Genomic DNA, 27,069 nt, shown 5'->3' with positions numbered 1-27,069 from the left:
ATGTGAAATGTTAAAGATTTGCTTAAAAACCTCATGGTTTCTTTTTCTTTTTACTAGTTTAGCCATTTTCCCTCTTGCCATATAAATGCAATTATAAGCAAGTAAAAAGTCTTTTTTCAAGTTGACTGTGCTGCCTTTTAATTCTGCATGAAAACCCAACTGCTTCCTACGCCCTGCCCAACAGGTAGTTAAATAAACAGGCCCAGGTGGGCAAAACTGCCAGTTTGAATCCTTCTTTATTTCATTTTCTCTCAATTAGTAGGCTTATCCAAAAATACATACTGAACTCCTACCAGCTTGCTTACGCTCAGCAATTTCCCAAGGAGTTTCTCAGTGCGGCTACGGAGCAGTCCTGACAGCATCCTCGCGCTGTCTTCAGTGAGGGCAGCATCTCTTGGTCTGGTGCCAGGAGACATGCCCCCCTCGCACTAGCAGGCCTTTGCTCCTCTGCCTTTCCCTCTTCCTAACTGGAGGTCCAACTCCCGAAGCTGCTTGAGGAAGCCAGAGTTGGGGCAGATCCCTCTGTGTGAGCGTACAGTCTGAATTGCGTCAGCGAGGGACATATCTTCACAGATCATTAAGAAAGCGAGGACAAGAGTTGCAGATCGGCTGATTCCCATTGCACAGTGAACTAGCACTTTGCCTGGAAAAAAGGAGAGAGAGAAATGCAATTATGCCAGGAGGCCAAAGGGCGCGGTTTATCGTGCTGGAGCAGAGATGGAAATGGTGCTGATGCTGGGGCTGAGCAAGCAGGTACGCTCAGCCCTGCAGAGCAGACCTGGTGCAGTGCTGGTTGGGGAGCAACGGGGGGTTTAATGGCTGGGGACAGAAAATTCATAACTGTATTGCAGGATCCATGATTGCGCTTGTTTGGGCTTGGCTGTCAGCCTGATGGCTTAGCCCTCCTGCCCAGCTTGTTGTCCATGGTGTCCCTGCTTGCTCCACGTGGTTTTGGGAGTGATGTACTTGCTGGTGAAGCTTCGAGTCTTCATACTTGAAGGTCGTGCTACGGGAAGCAGCCTTGGTGCGTTGCTTGCTACCAGAGGGCCTGGAACCTGGGGATTTCAAATGTGCAATGCTCAGGAGTGCTCGCTGTTATTACAGGAAGGCTCCTGGTTTTCCACAAGCTCTTTTTTTCTTCTTTGCTTAGGGCAGTAACACTTTCTGAAGGTGCTGACTGCTGCCCAGACCTTGTTGGGAGTGTGTTGGAAAATGGGTGTTACCAGTAAGAACAGCGGCCTGTTTGTACACGCTATTTGCACCAGCTTACTTACGTTTTTTTATTTCTATAGCCTACCTGTACATCTATAGTCACTGTTCTTCCCTGATGCCTTCGTCTGTGTCGGGTGATCACTAGAAAAATGGTTTATGAAATGTTTTGGGTTCCCCAGAGATTTCAATGTGAGGTGTGCATCTTCATTAAGAGTTCATTAAGAGTAATATTGTAATATCCATGTTGCTGTAAGCAAGCCTCAGGGAAGACCTTCCAGGGATCCAGGAGCTTAGCTCCCTCCTTCCTCTGCTCTGCTTTCGGTTTCTCTGCTGTGATCACTAATGGAAGCAGACAGAGAAATGCAATTCTGTATCATGACTGCTTCCCAGGTTTCTAATGAGTGTCTTTGACCCATGCTGGAAGGAGAGAAACATTTTTTTTAAATGGTCTTATGTGAAATTAAAGGAAATTTTGTCAAAAGGCTCACTTTCAGATGAAAAAATTCAGGTTTGTAGTCCTTTCCCTCTGGATGTGAGCAAAGAGCTTATTCTGGAAACTGAAAACCTACATCTTGTAAATATTGTAAAATGTTTCAAGTTTCACAAAAATTGTATGATTTGATGAGAAAATTTTAATTGGAAAAAAAATGCTGTTGTTCTACTCAATTATAGCCATGTCTGAAAATTTTCAAACTCTCTTGTCCTTTGCTGCAGTCAGATCTAGACTTTTCAGAGACCATGGCTCAGCAATTGGGCATTATTGAAGTAACCAGTGATTAGAATCAGATTTGAACTTCTGACCACCTAATGGATAGCTCTGTCTCCCATTAAGGCAGCTAAAAAGATGATGTATTTTCAGCATGAAAATTTCAGAACACTTCTTCACTGGAAATCTTCATAAGTTTGAAATGAAACACTTTCTGCATTTTTTTTTTTAGACTGTCACATTTGTAGTCTCTTGTTTACTAATTGTATAGCTCTACAAAAATGCAATTTAACACAATACAATTTATATCCAGAAAAACATGAAAATCAGTAAAAACAATCCCATGTTGCTTTTTTTCCTTTGGAGATGGAATAAAGTATCTCAGGTGCTGCTTCTTTGTAAAAATGTAAGGAGGGGTAGAAAGAACGGACAGCTTTTCAGGGTTAGTTCCTTGTTTTGTTTGTGCTTACAGCATCTTAATTTCTCTATTACCAGGGAGCGAGACAAAAATATCCTTGTTGGATGATGAGCCTAGATCGAGCCAAAAACCTCAGACTGATTGCCCCCTTCTCCCCGGGTGTTAATTCTGGGTACTTTGCGCACAGCTTTTCATCTTAAATCCCATTTTGTTTGTGACAGAGTATTTATTTAGCAACCGTTCCAGTTCTGACTAATCATGATGGCACAGCCACATGCTCGGAGAGCGCGAGCATGCGTAGTAAAAACCTGCTCTGGCCAGCAGGTTGAGAGAAGTGTTGAATTCCACAATGTATGTGACACAGCCACCTTTCATTATCCTGGCACGAGAAATCTGAGCTCAGCCCTAAAGATAGACATGTCTTCAGTAGAAATAAAGGGACAAATATAGTCTCCAAGGAAGCGGCGAAAACAGCTCTGGTGACAGGAGACTTGGACTGGGCATCGAAACCTTTGGGGTAAGAAAGAGGTTTTTCCAACATAATGTCAGTTTTGCAGAATTAGAAGATCAAGTGATTTCTATTTGTATTTTCCCATTCAGATACAGCTTCACAGAATTTATTAAGATACTGATGCCATTATTCAAGTTAAATTACATCTATCTGTCAATTCCATTAACTCCATGGGGATTCTTTGAAGCGAAGTCCTACTTTTTATGGGAATATGGAGAAATGCTTTGCACCCCTGCTAGAAGATAATGCTAATTTGAATTTTCACTAGACTTATTTTTCAGTGTGCTGCACTATCATTAGCCTTCACACCAACCTTGTGGGATATGTATGCTGTATTACCTTCCCCAGAGGAGGCACTTCAGACCCAAATAACCCAGGTCTGAGATTTTCAGAGGAACGTAAAGGAGTTAGGAGCACAATTTCTCTTTGAGAAATACTGCGAATAGGGCTAATACCAAAAGGTCTCTGGAAAATCCCTACTTAGTTTGCAGTAGGCCTAACTGCAATGTAGTGACAGGGACTGGGGAAATCCAGACACTCAGCCTAATGCACACCCCAGATAAGAGAAGCCCAGGAACAACATGTTCTGAAAAATTTTCTTGGAACCAGAACCACTTTCTTCTTTTTTATTTTTGTCTGAAAACTTCTGAGCTACCAGCACTCTACAACTAAAAGAAAAAGAAATTATATTTATGGTTTGAACTACACCAGGAAGGGGAAAAAACAAACAAAAAACAACCAAAAAGAGATGGCCTTGATGTTGGATTTGATTTTGAATCACTAAATATTTTGAAATTCAATCTAAATTTGGCCAGAAATTGGATGGGGGACAGGAGACCTGCTGTTCTGAACCTGATTTCTGTAAAATTGTTCTTGGGTCCATTTTTTTTCCACCCAGATGGAGCCTTCTGCTTTGGAAAATGCTCAGCCCCACCTGCAGTCTGGAACTGAAGACCAAGCTGAGCACAAGTACGGATGCTGCCATTAAATATTGCCTGATGTGTTTTTGTTGGGGGCACAGAAAGCTGAACAAATTCCAGACTCCTGCTTGTACGGGCTGGCTCTCTACCGGTTTATATCTAACTCTGTGTCTGAGAGGAGAAGGTGGCGAGTAAGAACACACTGAATTTTCTTCCCTGCTTCTCTGGCTTATCTGCACTTCAAAAGAGTCCTTCTAGATCAGCAACTAGCTTTAGAAGGTGTCTCAGCAAAAACCTGGACAAGCCCCAACTGTTGACCTTGGACCTAATCTGCATGGCTCTCTAATACGCTCGTTCCCATGAGGATGCAGGTATGTTATCTCCTTTACATGTGCAATATCTATTCCACATCGTTAGCCTTTGTTTCACCACGCACAGAGGTTATGATAAGTGCTGGTACACTGACAATAAGATGACTTTTTGTTGCAGATAAATCAGTCATGTGAAATGATTTAATTAACGTAAAATTGCTCTAATGAAAGCAGATTTGAATTTACTATGTGATTATTTGTAGCAAACAAACTGAATATCAAACTTCAGTCAGGAAACAAAACCTGTGTTGCTATTTGGTTCTGTTTACAGGCTCAGACCCTTGTCTCTTAGCAGCCGCTGTAAATGGCTTGAGTGACACTCTGAACCCACGGTGATATCCTGCATTTGAGTAGCACCTGCAGCATGTCTGCGCCATCTGGGCTGGCTGCAGCGGTCTCCATAACAGTGCGCTGCGTCGGCCTCTCGCGGGAGGCAGCCGAGACGCACCGTCCCAGCACCGAGGCTCGCATTTCCAGTGGCTGCTGGACCGCGGCCTGGGAAAGCAGCCTTCACAGAGGCAGTCGTGGCGCATGCCCCTGCTGTGGGGTGGGCAAGGAGGCTATAACCAGATCTTCTGTACCACAGAATCCATGCCACAAGCCGACAGCCTCCAAATCTGCCTTCCCCGCCCCCATTTGTTTTAACCTACAGTGCAAAGAGAAGTTGGGCTGATCCCACATTAGAGGGCCATGTTGCAACCTTCTCTCTGAGCATGTAACAGGATCCCTTAGGAATAATGGGATTAACTGAGGAGAAGTGGGGGCACTTAGCTTCTGGCATTATTAAATCTCGCAATCCTTATTTGAAATGTTGCACCGCACATCTCAAGCTACTTTTTGCAGAGGCAGACAATAACTGTCATCTGGCTGGGATTTGCACAGAACAATAACACTTGGTTTTTAACAACGGATTATGGATATTATATCCAGCTCATGCCTGCTGTAACTCTACTGACATCAAAGGGTTTGCACTAGGGATAAAGTTTGCACATTCAACTTTGTTGGCCAAATTCAAGTTGGGAAATTCAATGTTGTTGAACGAATTAGTCATTAAAACACATAATATCTTATTGTCCTTTTGCTACTCATCATTAACTGAGCTAAATGTCCTGAACTAGCCCTTGCTTTCTTGCAGGATGGATTCAATTTGGCTTAAGACCAGGCTCCAGACTGTCACCCGGAGTGAACGCCTCAGCTGCCCTTGCTCCATTGAATCCAGCAGAATTATGCTGCTCACCAGGAGGAGAGCTCAGCTGGGCTGGTGGGCCCCAGGGGCTCTTCCCACTCCACCATGGTTTTCTCATCTCCTGTTACATTTTAGCCACCATCCTGTACCCAGGTGCAGAATCAATTGTCTATTTCTTGATTAATCAATTGTCTGTTTTGTCACAGCTGAAAATAGCAAGAAGCCTACAGAGAGCTTTAAATGGTGGTGTGTCCCTTCTTCCCACGCCTCCTGGAACAGGTCAGGGCTGTCATCTGCTGGAGAGTGGGAGGTGAAACTGATGTATGTAGTGCACCTACGGCAGAGTCAGGAGAGAGGGCCCTTTTCTCCTAAGTTAAACTTCTCTCATAACCGCCACCAACAAGAAGGCGGCAGGAGAGGGAGCCTAGCTTTTCATTTGCTCCAGTGAAGTGGAAGAAGGGAAATGCCTTTCAGAGGGTTTGCCATTTCAAGAAGTCAATGGGTGATTTTAACCTGCCTGTTTTAGACATGTTCAGAGGTCAATAAAAGGAGAAGCTCTCTACTTGGGAGTCTTTCTCTCTGCACGATGTTAGTTTAATAGTTTTCATGGCATGCTTTCATCTGTGCTCTCAAGTTCTCGTTCCCTCCCTCTTCTGCTAGACTTTACCAAACCCTGCTGATTTACGCTTAGGTTTAGCTGCACTCCAGAAAAATGGCTATGCAAAGGGGCAAGACTGATACTCAAGGTGTTGCCCCTGCATGAGCATGAGCATGAGGGAGAAGGCCGGTACTTCCCTGACACCATGTTTTTCCTTGCAGAGAAGGAGGCAGATTGTGCATCTGCTTGCTCTTGGCTAAGCCTTCCCAAACAGCTCTGTTAAGTGGGCAAAGGAACAGCAGCGCTGTGCTGAAGGAAAGGCAGCCAAGGAAGCAGAGTTCATAAAATAATGCGTATATGGCATGGCTGCAATAGTAGCACCTGTGTTTCTTAATCTCTATGACAAAGATGATGAAGGAAGTCATTCAGGGTGTGATGCAGCCATTGACCACTGTGACAGGAATAGCTCCCAATTAGGAGTATGTGAGTGCACGCCCCCCCCGCTTCCTTTTGCTCATGCTCTGGCATTCGCGTTTGAAGAAATTGCCTTAAAAATAAATTCCTTACATCACCAAAGACATATTCTGTTCAGCTAAGGTAGAAATCTGGAATAAATCTGACCATGCTGTTTTCTGGACTTCTGGTGTAAAGGATCAGCATTTTTTCTTCAAGCATGATGGGAGTCACAGTTCTTACTTAATTCTAATGAGTATTTGATTCATAGTTTTAAATATGTTTGTGCCTCATATAGTCTTAACGTTGACTTATCCTCCCAGATGAAAAAGATAATTTAATTCCATTAAAAAAAAAGATGTTGAATTTGCTTGTGATAGTTAAGCAGCAGTCTTAAATGACTTCTCAATCTGTACAGAAGTACCTCGTTACATCCTGAGTTTAATATGAACAGGCCTCTTGTCACCTGGTATAATTTTTTGTTCAGCATCACTGCTTATAATAAATGCCATTTTTTCTCTTTTTCTAAATGATGTGAGTAACAATCCCCTCCCTGTCTCATCCCTGCACAGGTCATGGGTATTTAGCTGCTAAATTTCTGTACCTCAGGAAATTATGCTTCCAGAACATCTTGTTTATATATTTTCTAAACTGTTGCACTTTTCTTAAAATGATGAATGTCAGTAACAGCTGGACTGTATATGATTGAATTTCACCTTGTCTCCATTCCCAGAACCCTGCTTCCATATGGAGTTCAGTAAAGCAATATCTCAAAGCATGGTAGTAGGGGTAAATATGCACCCTAGACACGATGAGTTCATTGTGTTTGCCTTGAGCCTTAACTTGTTCTGCATTCATAACTTTCAGTATTTGGGCATGGATCTTGCACTGGTTTTGTTTGCTTTTGTGGCCACCACGATTCATCTGTTGTTTTCTGTCTTCTGTCTTTTGTTAGTTGATTTGGAACTTTTTTTTTTTTTTTTTTACACACGCATGAAAAGATTTTGGATCTTACCTTTCTCTGGAGCACCACCAATAATGACTTCAATTGCAAATAGCGTATGCTGTAATAGAAATGGGTGCAGATCCAAATTCCCCAAATATGTTAGTGGTTTTGAAATCCAAATGCAGCCCTCAGTTTCACAAAGGCAAGTACTTTCTAACAGGATGGATCAAGCCCTCCAAACAGCAGTAAACGCTGAGGTATCTAGCATGGAGGTGCACTATTTTCAGTTACTGTGTCTCCCTTTCCTAGTTTGTACGGTGTAGATCAGATTTACTAGCTGCATGTGATTAAGATGGGTAGTTAGTATTTTAGGATCCTCATTGATATTAAAGCTGTCCATGATGCAAGCAAAACAGTTTGCTGAGTGTGTAACTGTTCTCTTAATAAATCATTTGCTTTTGAGTGGGTATCTGCACAGTTTTATGGCATAGTGGAGACTTGCTTTTGTGAAGGTTTGTCCTTAAGAGTAATGATCCCCGACTAGCCCCAGGCTTCTGGCATTGTACCTGGCCTGTGTTTAGTGAGTCCAAGGATTTTGCGAGTTATCTTCCTATTTCAAGGTTATACTCCTTCTAGAAACAGCATGGCATTATCTCCCAGCTGGTGGTGTTGCTTAAGTTCTCTTCCACAGAATTGCAAGTTCTTCTCTACCCTGTGTTTGTAGGACTTGCACAGATTGTAGCATTATAGTTGATTCTTCTTACTCAAATATGATGCTTGCCCTTGTCTTTTTACCCTATCCCAGCTTTTATTTTAAACCCCATCAGTAATTTGAGAAGATCAAGTGTATGTGCCTCTTCCCAGGTCAGTGCGTCCCTATAGGTAATGAGGGATACTTGCCAGTTTGTCTTTTGCTAATGAATAGCACCAGGCATAGGGAACACCCCTTTGAAAGCCTGTTCAGTGCATCCTGCCCTGTTCCAGGGGAACAGGGGAACTCCCACTCACTGTGGGAGTTCAGGCGGCAGGCGTGACGCTACTTGGTTTGGGTGTCTCCATTCTTACCCACATCTGCAAGTGGTTGGTTTATGCCAAACAGTATTTGATAACTTGCCCTACTTGGCTCCTAAGCAGAAGGTATGCAACACGCACAGATGGCCTCGTTACCTCTTGGGGAATTCAGTGCTGCTCTTATGTATCCAGCAACTGGGTAGAAGTAAATACTGAGATCAAAGTTTGGGCTGTCCTCTGCTTCTACTCCGTAGTAATCCACAGGCAGGTCTTTGTAGAACTGGGGTCCAGTGTTGATGTGAAATCGCCCGGCAGCGGCATTCACAACATGGGAGATGCCCATTCGGCTCAGCTGCGCTTTGTCACGAGCGACATACCTGGAAGAAGGACAGGGGGTTATAGTCGTCTGCCGCATGACAATGTGGGGTAGAACATGCTGCTGATGGTGCAGTTTGTTAAAACTGCATGAAATTGTAGTGGCTATTTTCTGACAGGTTGATCAGGTACAAAGTGTCCACCAAAATGCTTCGAGACAGAAGTGGCTCATTAAGAAACTGACTTTTACGTTTCCTGCATTTTTTTTCCCTGAACATCTGTTTAGGTGGTTCTTCTCAACTGACAAAAAATAAAAAGGTGGTGGTGGTGATATTTCTGCACAAGCCAAGAGTTTTCTGGTTTGCTTTCTCACCAGGTCACCTGTGCTGGGCATCCATCAGTTCAGGGGACTGATGCCACCTGGCAATGTGGAGAACACGAGGCTGATCCTGTTCTACCTAGCTCTGGCGTGACCGCCTGCAGTACCCATGCCACGGCCCCACCAGGTTGTTGCAGTGCGGGACTCCTGTACCAATGCAGGAGGAGAAATCAGGAGGGGAAATACTCTTTTGGGACACTTTCGGGATGCCTTTTCTCTATGCTACAGCATCCTAAGCACAGCTCAGCCTTGCTCAACACTTAGACTTACTGTGAGGCACCAAATCAGTGCCTAGCTCTCTTGTCAAATAAAGGGTAGATGATTTCAGGTGGTATAGGGCGGGGGTGAGAGTTGCATTAACACCTTCAACCCTTCTCTCGCTCTTACAGGTCTCCCACGTAAAGGTTTGGCCAGACTTCGTCCACGTGCCCCGAGGGGTGTGTGCGTGTCCAGAGCAGGCGCCGCAGCTCCTCCAGGGACGGTGTTTCGGGGCTGCTCTGGCTGCCAGGCGTCCGGCTGGAGGCACTTCTTATCTTGGGGCGCAGTAAGTCCCCGCTGCACAGGGAGTCCCAGGCCATCCTGAAAGGTGGAGGGCAGACATTCACCACCAGCCAGAGACTTTCTGAGGTCGCCCTCTTTTCTTCTCACCCCCCCTTACCCCCTCACAAAGCTTGCCCACAGTTACAGTAGTAAGCTCGTTGGGGCAGAGACTGTCTTTTTCTCATGTGTTTATCACAGCAGAGGCCATGATGGACTTGGGAATACTGTTGCAATCTAAACGATGTCAGTCCAGTGGCTCCCATAGTCCCATGTTGTGGTTCAGACAATGATTTTGAAGCCTGTGCTTCTTAAGTAAAGTTGTATATTATTATGGCAAATTGGAAGCTAAAGCTTTTTCAAACTACTGGGCTCAGCAGGCTTATTTTGACCTGACTACTTAACCCTTCTTTCTAGGTATGTCAAACAGTCGATTAAAACTTCATGATTATATTTTTAAAGGTTTTTTCACAGTAGTATGAATTTTCCCACTTCCTATTTGGAATTCTAGACACTATTACTACCGCAGTGAAACAGACCAGTCCTCGATATTCCAGCACGAGACTTCTGCTTTCGAATGGAAAAAGGTCATGCTACGGAAAATGTCTTGTGTGAATGTAGCTACGCAGTGGGTATAGAAACAAGTTACTAATTTGGTATGCTGAGCTTTTCCTTTAACCACGTAACTAGGACTTGCTTATATATACTTTATCTGATTTGTCTTTTATAATTTGCTCAACAAACTGAGCTGAGCTGAATAGAATTGGTCATGCAAAATCTTATTCACTGGTTAACTCTTAATTGTCAGCTTCAACAGGGGAAACTCTGTAAGGAGTATGTTGGTTCTTTCTGATGGTAGTTGCCAGCCATACTTGTTGTCCGGATGACAAATGTTCATGGTACAAAGAATCTGCATGAGTAAGTTATAGTGATTCCAGCTGCCATTCAGATTAATTATATGTTAATTAATATATATTTTTTAATAGGCTGTTTTATTTGCATTCCTCTCTTCTCTGCCCCCTCCAAGAACTGTCCCATTTCTAATCTTGAAGTAAGAACTTTAATTACAAGGAGAAACAGGTTTCTGTAGGCATCAATTTATCTCTGGAATTACTCTGTTCCCATTTTGAAATACTGGTTCCTTGAGTTAGCTATAGATTTGAACTGTTGGGAGGATTTTTGAAGAGGGGAATAGAAACTCTATTTTTACCAGAGTTATGTTTTAAGAAATTATTAAAAATAGATATATTTTTTCTGTATTTTAAAAATTAGTCAAGTACTTGCTTTACAGAGATATTGGGAACTCTGTCAACTCAGGCAACTTTAGAACAGAAGCATCTATCTGGGACATGGATGAAGTGTAGTTGCTCTGCCACTGACTGCTGAATGTTTTTTGCATAAATGATTAGAGGGGTGGTTTGGGGTAGGACAGTCCAGGACAGAAAACCTGAAACCTTCCATCTTTCTGCTGAACAGCTCTGCCATTTACAAACAGGTTGTATTCATGTTCAAGCACCTCCATTGACAATTTCTTTCTAAACACTAACTGTGGTGGAAGGTTTTCCTAGTTTTCCATCAAGGTACTTTCACTAGCCCGAGTTCACATTTTGGTGTAATTTTGTTTAAAAATATTTGTCTTTGCATGCACAAAGACCGAGAGGGAGTCTGAAGACTAGCCTGCTTTGGGAGCTCATTGCACCTTTATACTAATCCATTGTTTTGCTGAAGGAGAAATGGAGCAACTAAGTCTCTGAAATGTCCACAGAAAAGAAGGAGGGAAGCAGTGACTGTTGTGTCGGTGTAAGGCCACTGAATGTCGACTAGAAGCCACCCTTCTGCCGCGATCTTGGGTGATTTGCCTTGCCACCCAGCTGCCAAGAGGGGCCCTCTCTTCTGTCAGTACACCTTCTTCCGTCACCTTCACAGGCAGCCTTGTCCTCTTGAATGCAGTAAGTTTTCACCAAATAATGATGTTCCCAGGATGGTCTCGTATTGTTTGTATTACAAAGAGCTCCACTCTGGAATGTGCTCCCCTCCCAAATGTGCATATCTCCTCCAGTGTCAGCTTTTACTGTGAAAACAAAAGCAGATGTTCTTGCCCATTTTGGATGGCTTTATGCAAGAGGAGGCATGGAGGAATCCCTGTACTGGAACGGATGTCCCCCATCGATTTTGATAGCTTCTTTGACGCTGGCCACCGCACTGCCCACTGCACCAGGTCTGCCCGGCTCCCGCTGGTGATCTCTCAGACACCAGCGTGACTTCTCGGATCCCACGCAGGAGGTCTGCAGCAGAAATGGGACTTGCATTTCCTGTGTCCTGACCACAGGGCCATCTGCCAGTTCATTAAATACTTTCAAGAATAACAGCCTCCTCCAATCCTTCCCACCTCATAATATCTGCAGCAAATGTTCCCCTTTTTTGATGTATCTCATTCCTTGCAGCGTGGCTAATGACCACTCTAGGGCACTTCTCGCTCCCTATAAAGTTGCTTTCAACTGTTTTGGTTTTTTTTCTTATTTACTACCGCCTGTTACCCCTTCCTCTCGCCCTCTCCACTGTGTAAATACTTTGATTTTCATCTTACCTAGCTTCAGAAGACCGAAGGCTGCTGTCAGCCTTGCTTTCCGAAGCCTCACGGGAATGGAGAATTACAGGGCACTGCCCAAAAGTCCTGGTAACATTGCGGCGTTCAGGCTGGCATTAAGGTGGGGAGGGACAGGCGGCAACTCGCTCACATGGCTCTTCTGGGAGCTGTGCTTTCCAGGTCCATAACTCCATCCCTGTAACAGCTGGGTGGACAACTCTGAAGCATAGCACACCTTAGGAATGGTGCTCCTTCGGAGGTTTCGTGGTTGTTTTTTTTTAAAGTTGTCTTTCTAGAAGGGACCATAACTGCGTAGGCTTGGCAAAAGAAGGTAGCGTGTGCTACGTGGATATTGAAAGTTGTGGAATAACGCTCTTTATAAGATGGGTGTGCTTCTTCAGAATTATCCTAAGATGACTTTCAGCTTGTGCTCACATTGATCTTGTATTATAGCTAAGGAATTTACTCCTTTTGAAACACAGACGTGAACTGCTGACGCTCTGTACGAAACTTATTCCATCTGCATTCTGGTCACATTTGTTCAACTGGAGTACAGCATCCGTTCATGTAAACTCTATGTCCAATAAAAACGAAGGACTGGGGTTCAAATTTCAAATGTGAAATAATTGGGACTAACAGGCTGTGAATGATTCACAAGCAGAGAAGTCTCTGTAGGACTATTCAACTAATATGTTGAATAATGAATACACTGAAAAAAATAATAGCTTTCCATAGAAAATTTACAGACAGGAAAACAAGGCAATTTTTTCCTGAATAAATGACTGCTCAGTTCTAGCGTCAGTCTAACATTTTAACTCGCTAAATTTATACATGCAAGTGTCATTTACTGAAATGCACACATTTAAAGAAAACAATGCTATGATTAAAATTTTGTGTAATGTTTTATATGGAGCATGAATAGATTAAAACAAATTAGTGTGAAAGGAAAATGATTATATGTAATAATGTGGTGGTTCTTCATTTTAAAAATATGTTTTTAATGATTCTCAGCTCAATTCCTCTATATTCATTTTTTGTAGTGGATCTGTTTCTGTGATGTGTGTCGTCTGAATGAGCAATACAATTTTAAAATGCCGGTTTCTGAATGATAGTCATATGAAATGTTCCTGATCTTTGCCCTACTGGAGTTGTATTGCAGTAATTATTCAATCACGTAGGAGAAATTTTACCATTATATTTAGATTAATTTTGAATTGGTTTGTACTACAACTGTAATTCTATCTGAACTGTGTAATAGAATTGCCTTAATTACGACTAGCAGGAGTATTGCAATCAAAGAGGCCTATCGCAGAGCAGAAGGTCATTCTGATCATCTAGAGTGACCTAGCGTATGACACAGGCCATACGTGTCACCACGCCATGCCTGCATCTGTAGCCCCCTTTCTGGGAACCCATTAGTGGCTTTGCTGCAGTTGGGCTACGAGAGTGGCCAGGTCAATGGTGTCCTATATATGGAATATCCCAGGAAGAAAGGAAAGTGGTCCTGTGAGAGCTCACAGAGTATCTCCTTCCCGAATGCTTAGGCTTCCTCTCCTCCCAGCAGTGAATGCCCCTGAGGACAGCAGATACTGTGGATGCCTTGGTGGTTTTCCAGTTAATTCAGTGACTGCAGCTTTGTCCATAACATAATAGTGCTATTCAGTGCCGTGCTGAGGAGAGGGCCTTTAGAGACAGGTACCCCTTGACAGGTGTCTCAGTCCCTGGAAACATGTGCCACCTTTTATCCCATTTCTCCAACACTGTAGCATTTAATTAAATAAGAACAAACTAAAAAGTCAGTGTAATTTGACAGTTTGGTACGAGATCAAGCTGAGAGGGTGGTGTGAAGGCTGAGATGGGACGACATGAAACCCTGCAGCATGATGCTGTGGAAAGTCAGGAGGAAGAACCAACTGTTGTGTCTAGGACATTTAGTAGAAAGCCTTTATATCATCTGCTTTTCCTTGCATTTTCCAATGCCAAGATAAAGGAGGGATTTGAGATGATATAAGGATGTCAATGCTCTCATTTCGATGATGTAATGAATATTTTAATCATCCCAGGCATTGTATCGGCTTTCGTGTATGGGTAGAACATAGCCATTTTCCTCTGGCTTTAGGAAAAATATTTCTGAATTTTTAAATCCTGAGAACAAAGTGCTCTACATCCTGTTTTTTCTCAAGCTGGTACGTGCTGTAACCTTGTCATCTCAGTGAAGATATCAGTCTGACTGCACTTCGAATAGACTGATTTGTGGTGGTAAAAGACCAGGCTGAAGCCCAGGGCTTGGCCAAAGTAGGTCATGTCAAGTTCATGCCTATCGGGTATTCAAAAGTCATAAACGTTTCTCAGAAAGCCTATCCCTTGGAAAGATTCCTCCAAGATAACATATGTTGAGAGAGGGTTTTGTGTTGCTACATCTCCACACAAATGACAAGAATTACTGTCATCATTCTTTCTTCCTTGGTGTTTAACCTGATAGTCTCGCTGGAGCCATAATTTATCAATTGCTAGGAGCGCTACAGGATATAGATGGTATGAATCAAATATAGCGATGACTGAGGTAGGGCTGGCTGGACTTGAAAGCTGAGATAGAGGCGGTTTCCAGGGAGGCACGAGGTATTTGAGTAGCCAACTGTTTGTAAGAAAATCTCTCCAGCAGCTGGAGGATGTAATCTGAACAGCACTTCCAAATTTAGTAGAGGCTTCAGACCCACAATTTAAACCCAGCTATACGTTTAGGGTAAGGCACCCACTTGGTGTGACTTGGCAAAATCCTTTTAGATGGTCTTGCTCTCAACAGACCACGCAGAGCCTATGTTGAGGAGCAGACTAGCTAAATTAATCTCTGTATTGGACAGCCTTGAGCAGCACAAGGAAGAGGAAAACATCTGATTGTTTTTTTTCCCCTCAGCATGGCGTTGGCAGCAGATTTTCTGTCCTAACTGGAGAGGGATCGTGACACTTCTCCTCTGTCCAAGCAGAACTTTCCTCCATGTGACACCCAGGGAAATCAGCAGCGACATTTCTGATGCAAAGCACTATTCAAATGTAAGGAAGAAATTAATCAACCCATCCTGGTTCTCAAATATGCTGTATTTACCACAGCTTCCACTGATGTTATGTGTTGCCAGGCCTCAGAAGCCTCAAAAATGTCTAATTTTTTCATAGCAAGTCTGTGGGCCAGCCAGAAGGGCTCAGACCTGATGGTCTTGACTGTTTCAGGATGTACATCAGCATGCTGGCCCCGAGGCAGGGTGGCCTCATTTTTGTCTGTAACTGTAGTATAAAATATTCTCTTGTCATCAGCTGGTTAGTACACTTGTATTTACCAACCATGTGTGTGGCTCCTGACGGTGGCTAGACAGAAGCAGCCATCCTTTCATGTGCAGCAATGTTGTAGCAAATGTGCAAAACCTGGCCACCTTCTGATTTTGCTAATTTTTCTGGGTCTTGCATGTGTATTTATTTTATTCTTTAGCCATGGGAAATCATCTCTGTAGAGATATTGCCCACACTGCAGCTTTGACTAGATAAAAGAGAAGTGAAAAATATGGGCCGCTAAATGGATTTTCCCTGACCCACCCCTTCCTCATGGAATGCAAAACTAAGGGTTTTCTGGACACAGTTGTGTTTTTGTAACATAAATGGGATCCTAACCACGTTTCTGAGTTAGGACAGAGGCAGGGGCAGAGTCTGCACCAGGCAGGGGTGCGCACATGGAGTCTGCTTTACAGAAACCATGGCTGGTAGGTAGCACCACCAGAAGGGTTGCAGAGATAAGAGGAGATGGCTCATCCACTCCAAGCTATTCTGTGGCTTCTTCACCACTGAGGCTTGGGTATATTTTGTTGCTGAATTGGACCTCTTATTTACTAGTTACAAATTTTACACGCCATTTTAATAGTGTGCATTGTAACTATTTAAAGCTGTGCATTAAACAGGTCCAGACACTGTTAACAATCTGCATGTTACGATACATTTTTTTGCAACTGCTTGTTATAGCATCAGCTATTAAGAATTTATTACTAGTGCATTTTAGGTGGTGCTTTACAGCCGTTTAATTACAGCCATCTACCAATCATTACATAAATATGCATCGAGAGCAAGAACCCCAATGTAAGGTGACCCAAAAGGCTTTTACCTGCCAAGACCAGAGTTCAGGCCCTCAGGTGGCAATGATGTCATCGGCATATGCAGGGAAACACAAACATTTAAAGCTGTGCAGGGAGCTGTGTTCCTCCTGACGCTAGGTGTTCATGAAGTCATCAGCTGGAGTGAGAGCACTGTAGAGCTCTAAGGACCTGATCTTGGCTCTTGGCTTGCAAGCAAAGGAAAGTCGGTTCCCCTCCAGCCCTAGTCCCAGCAAAGGTGCAGGGCTTTTGGCTGTGAGCACAGAAGTTCAGCTGCAAAATTGGGCCCTCTGGAGCTCCTTGGTACTCCTGTGCTCTCAGCTGCCAAGTGCATCCTTATATCCATTAACCCAACCTGATCTGGTAGAGAATCGGACACGCTGCCTATGATCCAAAGGCAGTAGCTCCTCCAAAATGCATCTACCACATCTCCAGGCTATTTGTCACTGCCACAGCACGCCCATATTTGAGAGTCTCTCTAGTTCCCTGCCAGGCTACCACTCCTAGATCAAACATCATTGCTAGTTCTTCTGCAATGGACTTCAGCCATCAGACTTGACCGATGATCAGTTCTGACAGTCTGTAACTCCTTCCTCCATTCAGTACTGACATTTTTCATTCCCTCTTGAGAAAACAAAAATCCCAATCTATACTATTGTAGCACTAAACAGCTCTTGGACGTGCTACGTTCACGAGACGCTCTTGCTCTCCCTATGCTCCCATTTGAAGACAAGCTTGCCTAAAATTCAGTTCTTCCTGTGTAAGGCTGGCTCTTCTCTGCACAAGGGTTGTTCTATTGCTTTATCTCTATTGCCTGCAGCAATGACTTGTGCGAGGTGAAAGCCGGTATACTCTGAATGGGTAAACTGTGTTTTTTCTTCTGGAAGCACCCTTAGAAGATCACTGAAAAACTCAAAGGATGAAACATTTCTTTAAGACAGGCTGGGAAGTTGATGCAGGTTGCTGTAAATCAGAAGTGATGTGTGCCACTTTGATTTCCTCTTGGAGCTGCCAGTAACCAGCTGGGTTGTCTGGCTGACACTGGTGTTTCGGTACAACCACTCCAAAGCCTTCACCCTCCCTGAACAACACAAATCCTAGCTGCTTTTTCATGACTTTTAGTAATGCTCTACCAATATCTGCAGCCTGCGGTTGCAGAGAGCGCATGGTGCTCTCGTTACTGGATGATGTTAGTACAGCATGACCCTGTGGAGAGCTACAAGCTTGGGTTTATTCACAGATTGCCTGAAACGTGCTGAGTCTATTTCTCTGAAGCAGATCCAGTGGACTGGAGGCTCACATTTGCAGCGATGCATTTCAACATCAGCACTGTGGCTGTGTGGAGGGCAGAGCCTGTTAGTGCTGTACACCGCAGGGTACGTTCTCTGCTCCTCTCTGTGGCTCTTTGGGGTGAAACTGCGACTGCCAAGCAGCCTGACTGCTACGCTCTTTTGCATACCATCCACTTTGTAAGGGGTGCCGATCCAGACATCTCGCTTCCAACTGAACACAACACGAGAAAGCTGGGCACACTGCATCTAGCTTGATGAAAGAAAGACCAAGTGTCACTTGGGTGTGGTTTCCAGTCTCTCAGCCATGGTTTTACTCTACAGGCTTATTCCGTATTGCATACTCTTAATCTAGCCTGATCTAATTTTCCCAGGTCACCTCCAAAATGATCTGAGGCAGAAGTCATGTTTGTTTCTTGCTTCAGCAATAACTGTTCAGAGGCCAAGGATGTCCTGCACCGTGCCTTGCACAGAACCCCAGCTGTAATGCAGTCCCTGAGGTCTGTGTCCTGTGTCCCCACCAGAGTTTAGCAGGCCACAGCTGAAGGTGAATGAGGCTGCTTTAACAATAACCAATATAGCAGTGTCCTCCAGCCCAGGGCTGGAAACATCAGGCTTCAGAATTCAAAGAATCCCATTACAAATGAATGGTTTCTGCCCCAAGGATTTAACCAAAAGGATGGCACAATGCAAAGCCCTTCTCCCCTGTGACTAGCTCTGGTATGTTCTTCTATCTTAAAAACAATATATTGCTCTTTTTTGGGTCTGTTCTGTTTGGCGGCATTGACAGCTTCACTGCTCTTTGTTCTTGCCCTGTGGTCTCTGCCAGCACCACGAAGATAGCTCTGTGCCACCCAACTTACAGGAGACGGCAGACACATCCCTACGCTGGCATAGCAGGAGGGCTGAGCAACCTGCTAGGAAGGAAGATGGGAAACAGCAGGAGGTAGGTGGTCGGTTCCCTGGTGTTTCTTGAGCACTGGAATGCATTTTATAGTTGTTATTGCAGTGAACCTGTGAGGAAGACACTGCTGTTCCTACCACACACACAGGTGGAGATAGTAAAGTTAAGTTGAATGATTTTTCTACAGCTCTCCACAAGGCTGAGCTGGAAGGCAACCCAGGGGCAGGGTGCTGCCAAACGCTTGTAGTGATAGCTGAACCAGGGTAGAGTCACCCTCGGGTTTAATTTGGGTCAAAAGCTGCGCCCACCTCTGGTGAGTCCAAGGCAGCTTACATTAAGAAGTGAAAGTCATGGTCAAGTTTGGACTTCCGTGCTGGGGGATGAGGTTTCCTAGGAATGCTTTGGCAGGTTTTGGCTTTGGTGCTCAAAACGGAATTCAGAACATGCAAAACCAAACCAAGGACACAGAAACCCTATATCACCATGCTGTACTCCTGATACCCTTCTTTCCGTGCTTGCAAAGTCCTTCTTTAGAGATACCCTAAAAAAATTAGCATGATCCCTTATTAAATGCAGTGAAATTATGGCTTAAGAACAATTGCATTTTCTTTCTAAGTGTTTCTTCATCTTTCTTTCTCTCACCCCAGCCTTTCTGATCTGAGACTTTCTAGCAATGTGATATCCATGGCAGGACTCAGAGAGGTTTGGAAGGCTAGTTCTAGTAGCCTGTATTTCTCACCAGTATCTTCTGGCAGAAAGATAAACCGCAGAGCTGGTAGCAAGCTCCTGTTGCCCAGGTTTCTGGCTACAGAACTGGGAAGGATAAACACCTCCTTAAGCTCTGTAAGACAGAAACAGAACAAGAGAAATGAATGGAAATCCTCTTATAATGCAATGGCTAAAAGCAATCCAGCTGTTTTGTTTTATTCCCACCATGAGAACTACGGTCAGTCCCAGTGCAAGCTTGGCCACCTGTCAAATCAGGTTTGTGAACTAAAGCTTATTGGAATTTGACACGCTTTTGTCTTAGAGCACACTGGTATGGATCAATACAGACGACTCCTATAGCAGTGACACAACATGTATGCTACCCATGCAGTCCCAGATGCCCCTCATAAATCATTAAAATACTGGCCAGTTCTAATCAGACCCTTTGGGGTATAACATAATATACTATTTGAGAACTAAAAACAATAAATCAAGTTAGTACAGAGGTCAGACTGAGAGTGAACAGAGCTGAGACTTGCTTGCTGATGTGTGTATAGTCTAAGAGATACAATGGAAGGAGATGAAATCCCAAGTCAGCTAAGCAAATTGCTTTCTTCTCATTCTAAAATCTCACTACTAAGTCTGCTGAAGGGAAAAAAAAAATAGGAACCCATCATATTCTGTAGCACAGCTGATTTAAGGTCTAGAATTTCACAGCATTTGTGTTAGCTCTTGGGATTACAGGTATTTCTAATCATTTGTCCTTTAGGTTAACTCTTACCATATTTCTAAAACAAACTAGCAGTTAAAAATATGTGCCCCCAAATGTCATAGATCACCTGGTACAAAAAGAACAGAACTTGTTTTCTTCTAGAGCTGGAAACCAATTAACCACTAGCAAAAAATAATTTGGATCCCATCAGAAGGCAGCTGCCGTGGTTGCACCCTTCAGCCTTGCCTGGGACACGACAGGCAGTGTTGCCTTGCAGTGTCCACGTGCTGGGAACCAGTAACAGCCTGCGTGCTGAGGTGCTGCGGCATAAACCCAAATAATCGATGCCTTCTCTTTGATATAGAAAAGGTTGAGGCCCATCTGTGTTTTTCAAGTGTTGTCTGACTCTGAGGACAACATGGTATGGGGTTACGGTCAATCTCCATGGCCAACACATAGTTTGGCCACCATAAATGTCATCCGGCAAAGAATGATACTGAAGGCTAACCCCCTCATTCATGGTGTGTCTGCATGTACCTTTTGTTTCTTACCTTGTATTCAGAAGAGAAATAGCTAATAATTGTCTTTCATTTTACCTTAAGGCAAGGACATTCTGTGGCAGAAGATCCTGCTCTGCATGTACACTGCAGACGCTAAAGCTATATAACTCCCAGTACTGCTGTTTGATTCCCCTTGCTTTCCCTGCACTTCTTCCTCAAACCTTTCTCCGTTTGGTCTGAATTGGGCAGAGTGTTTTTAAAGTAGCTTGGCACCTGAGTTTTACCTGTGGAGCTGTACTTCTAGTGTGCGGCCTGCGAGGCGGCTCCAGTTGTGGTAGCCTCCCTTCAGTCATGAACATCAGAAAAGGGCTTTGCTCTAATCCTGTGAAAACTGCTATTATACCGGGCACAGGCTTTGCTGTGGGGAGGTGCAAGTTGTATGAACTCTTGGGGTTCATGCTGGTGGCTTTTGAGCTGAAAGGTCTGGAGAGCAGTGCCAGGAACTGATCTCAGACCTTATGTTTGGTAACACAAACCACTAATCCAGAAAATCACCACAAAGCAGTGAACAAAGTCTTTGTGAGACACTGGCAGTAAATAAAAGAGCTCGCGAAAACCAGGGCAGTAAATAATTGGTGGTGAACAGAGTGGAACCTGGCCTGTTTGAACGATGCACCAGCACCTCCAAACTAGGTGCATGCGTGGGGCAATGTGGATTAATATCGTGTTGTATTTCTAATTAGAGCTAGAGCAAGTCTGAATTTCTTTTAAGCCTGGTGGAGAAATAGTTGAAACACTGATGGAGACACAATAATCGGTTTCATCGGAGGTGCAGCACAGCTTGGTGTGGGAACTTAATGAAGATTTGTTGGTCAACAGCAATCTCCCAACCCGCCTAACGTGCTCTCCATGTGATTTGCTCTGCTGTTGTAGTAAGTTTGAAGCCCCCAGGTCAGACTCAGCTTTCGTAGCTCTTGTAGTCTCTGCAGTGTCAGCAGGAAGCACGAACCGAAGACTTGGAGCCTGGACTCGAGCAATGTGTATTTCTCCTAATGAAACCCAAAGCCAGGTGAAATTTTTGGGAGAGAGGAAACAGGATATGGAGTCCCTTTGGGGGGTGGGGGGTGTTCATAACACTCAGAAACTTGGCCCACATTTCTGGTCTCCTCCCTTTCTACTCCACAAAGGGCTTGTAGCATTTTTAGACAAACTTGGATCCATCGTATGTTGTGAGAGAACCTGCTGGGAAATTTGGTGATTCCTGCACTCCAGGGCAGAGGAAACGTGTGTTTCTGCTTTGTGTTTTTAGGAAAGTAGGAAGATGAAATTCAAAATAAAACACAGCAGATGGGAATCTCACAGAGACAGACACTGGGAAATGTTTAGACAAGCTTTGTCCCCAGTCCTTGAGCTCAGGATTTAGCAAGTAAACCATAGAGAGACTTCAGAAAGACAATGAAATGCATTTTGGCTTCAAATACAGTTCCTCCAGAATCCAATGCACGTGAATCTGAAGGCAGAATATAGCCAGCAGTATGGGGAATAGATGTAATGTGAGAAACTCTCATGCTATATTATTATAGTCTGAATTGTTTCCATCATTTTGGGTTAAGTAATTCCCCACTATCCATCTCTAAAGTGCAAACAGTACAGCCTTGATGTGCCCCAGGGAAAGGAAGCAAACCAGCCTTTGAATCTTTACCCAACCTTACTGCTCATATTTTGCTTTCAGTGAATAACTGTTCAAATCCTTTAATATTTCATTCCCATAAAAATATATTTACCAGGGGTTTTTGTGGCAGCAGTGAGGCTGTGTTTATTATTTTAGGAACACCACACGACTGGCTTTAGAGAAAAGACAAGGCAGGAGCACAGAGTGCTGCAAATCTATCAGAGAACAGCATGTTTTCCACCTGTTGAGCCACAATAACAGATGCACATAATAATTACCTGTACCTCAAAGGCAGCACCAAGTCCTGCACCTTCTGCTCCCCACCTAGCAGACAGTTTGATAACAGAAGTACAAAAGAGGAGCACCGAGAGAGTAGAGTAGGTAGTGCTTTGTGAAGAACGAAAGAGCAGCTTTTATTAAAGAGAAACTGGAAGGTGGAAGATGAGAAGAAAAGATCTGAGGCACCGTGATGCTAAAAGAAGAGTGGAGCTAAGGAACTCCAGGAGCCTGCCTTATTTTTAGAGTGGTGGTCAGGTTTTTGCTAATACCTTTTCCAAGGCTGCTCTCATTTGTACTCTTAACATCAGAGATAATTTCTACTGATAAATAGGTGCCCCACACACCTACTGGAGTCCACTCCTTTCCAGAGATGGATGGCCCTTCAGTGGCAAGAGGGGCGCATACCCCTGTAGGGTAAGGGCCTCATCTCAGCAAGTGACACCATGAGTGGCCACGACTGCCAGGACCCCGTTCCTCTTCCCCTCCCTGCTGCCTGGCACTGGGAGCGTGCCGGAGCTACGCTACCCTTTTGTTTGCAAGTGCCCCAGAGCATCTGGTGTAAGGAGAAGGGCTGGGGACAGTACGGGGAGCAGGGATGCAGAGCAGGTGAAACACCTTCGGTCTTTCGTGCTGAAGTGCTGAAGCTTGTGAGGCTCTTTTTCTCCCCTTCCTCTGACTACCACGAGGAAAGAGGTGACATTTGGCTGGGTGAGGACTCCCAGAGCCCAGACCATGTGAGCTCTGAAGCGGTTTGTACTATGGTAGTTCCTTACTTGCAGAAAGGAACAGATCCTTCCTAGCAGGGATTTGCAGGGGAAGGGAATGATCTCAGCCCCGATTTAATCTTGACAGAAGCAGATGATGAGAAGACCGAGTGCTGAGTTGGAGTTTTCCTTTGAATTCCTACAGTGTTGAAGGCAGTGCTATAAATAGACACAGTATCCTTTTTACCCTGGTACAATTCTGTCTCCAGCTCCCCATATAGACAGCAAGTCTGCTGGTAGGTATTTAGCAGGAATTAATTTAACCCAGTCTTCTCTTTCTGTACTCTTTTACTCCAAGCATCCCGATGGCTTCCACAGCCATACAAACATATTTCCTCAATAAAAATGTTCTGAGGAAGGCTGCTGATATTAAAAATCCCATTTCTCTCTGAAAATTCTATTCTAGTTATAAATAATCCATAGAAGCCCCAAACTATAAAGAGTTAGTATTAAAAAAAAAAAAAAAAAAGGAAAAAAAAAATCCCCCCCGACCCCCTCTCAAACTTCTGAATCTTTCATTCTCCCCCCTCCCCGCCCCAGGTTTTGTTTTTGAACTGCACAGCATTTTATTCATAGTCTGTTTCACATTTTCTCCAGTGTAACTGGCTGGCCAGTTTCTCCCTTCCCAGGAATGACTCTTGTGAACATCAGCTGAGAAGAAGGAAACCCAGATACAGTGTTTCATGGCTATTATCTTAAAGATAGATCTGTAAGAAATGTAAATACAAGCCAGATTGGTATTTAAAAAAACAAACCCCTCGAATTTAAGCACCTTTTGCAGTGAGAGATCCTCAGCCTGGGAATCCAGCTGGAAAGCAAACTAGAATTTCACAAATATTGGAGTTTGAGTACAACGGCAGAGACGATAATCTGGCCCAGCCCTGCAGTTGTCTCGCTGCTTGCGGCGCTGGCTGTGCTTAAGTTCATGCTGCTCAGTGCATGTATTGGGTTCACTGGGGCTTGGTCTGTAAACAAGCTTAAAAGTACTTGCCTGGTAGTTGAAGCTCCCGCGCTGCGGTGTCGCGGATTACCTTTGTTTGAATGATACCACTTTGTTTCCTCCTAACATGCCAGTTGCACAACAGACTTCTAGCCTTCTGTGTTCAGCTTATTCAAAGTCTATTTTTAATTGTGTTAATTATAAACCACGATCCCCTACCCTCTTTGGACCTGCAGCCACCAGCCAGAGCGCGGCTAGTGGAGGGCAGCAGCAGCAGCGGGAGGCCGGGTTTTGAAAGAGGCCGGTCGTCAGGTTGCAGATGCGGCCCGGCCAGCCGCGCCGGGGCTGCGCTGGTTCGCACCGGCCGTGCCAGTGCTGGTGGCGGTACCGGGATTCGCACCGAGATGTGAACGGCGGTGGGGGGGCTGGGCTTTACCCCAGATACCCGCGGTTTTGCCGCGTGCGCTTGTTGGCGGGGCAGTTGCGGCTTACCGAGATGTGAGCGATTGGGGGGTGACTGGGCTGACCCCCGGCCCACCCGTGTTGGTGGGCAGTCGGGGTTCATCCGTGCCGCAGGCGTCGGTGGGGTGGCTGGGTCCTACCCCATCCGCGTTGGGGTCACCCCTGGCACGCGTGTAGGGGGTGTCGAGCGTTACCCCGGACGCGTGCCGGTGGGGCCGCTGGGGTCTGACCTGGCGGGGCGAGTGTGGGTGGGCTGTGCCCGAGCGCTCCCAAGCACGGCCCCCCGCGCCGGCGGCTCCCTTTCCCTCGGGGTTTGACCCCGGTTCGGAAGGGAAGGGCCAACGCGGGGCTGAGGCCGGGGGCGGCTGGGCAGCGGCCCCCCGCCCCCCCGCGGGTCCTGCCGGCCGGGGCGCCGCCCGCGCCGGGCCGACGGCGCCACCTGGCGGCGCCAGCCGGTGCGGCGGCTGGCGGGAGGCGGCGGCCGGCGGGGCCGGGCGAGGGGCAGCGCCCGCCCTCAGCCCGGCGGGGGCGGCGGGGACGCGCCGTGCGCCAGGGCTTTTGGGGGGGGAAACCGCGTGTTTTACATCGCCCCGTGAGAAATCACGGTCTGTCTGTGCATAGTGCAGTGTTTACAGTAATTTGTCATCAGAGTAAGACGCAGGTTTTCCGGCTGCACCAACCAGTATTTTAAAAGCGCGTTAGGTTTTTATCGCATGAAACGCGTTTAGTTTGCAGGTACTCTTGTACCCCCAGCGAGTGCATCTTCAGCTGTGCCCTTCGCTCTGCAGCCGAAAATGGCTGGCTGGCCTCAGTCCTGCTGCTGCTAAAGGCAAGGAGAGTTTTCATATAGGTGGGAAGCATAAGGAAACGTGGTTCTTGTGCTTGGGGCTGGGGGCATCTCTACAGCCAGATCCACTGGGTTTTTTTCCCCCGCTGCTTCTGTAAGTTGAAATCAGTTTGTTAGAGTTAATTGGTAACTGAGACATGCATATTAAATTTTTATTTGGGTCTGAAGCATGCTTTTAAGATGACCGTTCCCACTTGCTGTGTTTTTGTTGACCTTGCAGAGCTGCCCTTGAGCTCATGAGCAGGTTTCCTTATGCAGGGAACTAAAGCAGAGAAGCTCTCCAGCACTGCTTTACTGCTGCTCAGGGACGTCCAATCCATAGGGTTAATCCAAAGCAAAACCCCCTGAGATGCCCTCGGTGTGAGGGTCAGGTCCTCAGTGCCAAATGCTCTGCCTTGTGCTCTCGCTCCTATAGCCTGGCCCACATAGTAGATGTAGATATCGCCAAAGAGTATTACAAAAGGTGCTGAGTTGTCTGTCCTGAAGGCAGAAATCTGCCTTGCAGGCAGCACTGGGAATGGCAAGGACTGTTTTCCCTCGTTGCTGTGCTGTTCTTGAGCAGCCAGCTCACACGGTGGGGAGTATTCATGCCTTTGCATTCCTGAGTTTGGTACTAGGAATGCAAACAACTGCCATCCCCATCCCCGAGCTGGCTTTGTGCTGCGAATGTTTGTCTGCTGGGAACCGAGAGCCAGATGTGCTTCACATAGTTTCCAGGCAGCACTGATCCATCAGATGACAGTAGCTATTGAGTGCTCTTATGGTGGCCCAGAGACACAAAGATGAAAGCCTGATGCCTGTCAGCACCTCCCTTGCCATTCCTGTGTCCCTTCAGTTTTCACTTGAGTCCCCTCACAAAAGCAAATGCCACAGAACACGATGTTGCAATGTTAATGACCTTTATTTTTGAGAAAGAAAATCCCAAGTTTTATAATGTTGAACTGTCAGACAAATTTGGGATACATTGAACTTTGTTGTCAAATGCTTTCCTGCACCCGCTCCCACTGCCCAAGCAGCTGTTTGGAGCCTCAGCTGGGAACCCACCTTCCTCTTCAGAAGCATTTTCCACAGCATCTCCTGGATGAACAATATTTGGATGCCTTCTCAAACAAAGGTATTTTCATGGAAGAAAAAAAAAATCTGATGAACAGTTGAAGGGAAAACACTATTCCAGAGACCTGGAATAATTTCTTAAAGACTGGCTTGTGTTGTTTCCCAGCTGCTCTGCCTTTAAACAGCCTCTTACCCCCAACTCAGGGGCTCCACCAATTGTAAAAGCAAGAACTAACCAGTGCCAGATTCAAGTATCAAAATACAAACCACTTTAGATACGGGGAGCAAAGGGGTAGTTCGTAAGAAAACTTCTAAGCATTATTGTAGCATAAATAATATGGCATCTTTCACCTCAAATAGCCTAACACTTCATAAAGTGATATGAGCTTCACTAGTTGCTGAAACACAGCTATTTCTGAAGCGGAACCTGATATCTTTTTTTTTTTTTACCAGCAGAGAGCAATGTTTTAAGGTGGAGAGTGAAGGATGCAATATACAACCAATCGTAAGTACAATATAGGAGAGCTTTGCAAAATGGAAAGATCAAGTAAAATGTACTTGTAGCAATAGCATGCATTCTGGTGTATCATAAACTTGCGTCCTTCGTTTACAAACGCAATTTATTTAAAAGAGACACAGGAAACGTAACATTTTGT

At 45.0% G+C, this 27,069-nt stretch overlaps 1 protein-coding gene and 1 long non-coding RNA gene across 2 annotated transcripts; one reads left to right on the top strand and one right to left on the bottom strand.

Annotated features, from left to right (window-relative positions):
• Positions 1 to 219: 219 nt before the first annotated feature.
• On the bottom strand, positions 220 to 9,644 carry LOC142084187 (dual specificity protein phosphatase 13B-like). The gene is made up of 3 exons (XM_075154437.1): positions 9,414 to 9,644; positions 8,489 to 8,709; positions 220 to 643 (listed from the first exon to the last, which is right to left on the bottom strand). The coding sequence occupies exons 1-3, from the start codon at positions 9,602 to 9,604 to the stop codon at positions 429 to 431; spliced, it is 627 nt and encodes a 208-aa protein (XP_075010538.1). The 5' UTR covers positions 9,605 to 9,644; the 3' UTR covers positions 220 to 428.
• Positions 9,645 to 10,467: 823 nt separating this feature from the next.
• On the top strand, positions 10,468 to 26,918 carry LOC142084184 (uncharacterized). Its single transcript, XR_012674275.1, has 3 exons — positions 10,468 to 10,481; positions 11,216 to 11,512; positions 26,867 to 26,918. It is a non-coding gene; the product is annotated as an uncharacterized LOC142084184 (long non-coding RNA).
• The last annotated feature ends 151 nt before the right edge of the window (positions 26,919 to 27,069 follow it).

This window comes from Calonectris borealis, chromosome 7 (assembly GCF_964195595.1).
Source record: "Calonectris borealis chromosome 7, bCalBor7.hap1.2, whole genome shotgun sequence".
Classification (NCBI taxonomy): domain Eukaryota; kingdom Metazoa; phylum Chordata; class Aves; order Procellariiformes; family Procellariidae; genus Calonectris; species Calonectris borealis.
Note: the sequence above shows the minus strand (reverse complement) of the source record. Positions and strands in the feature narration are given on the sequence as shown.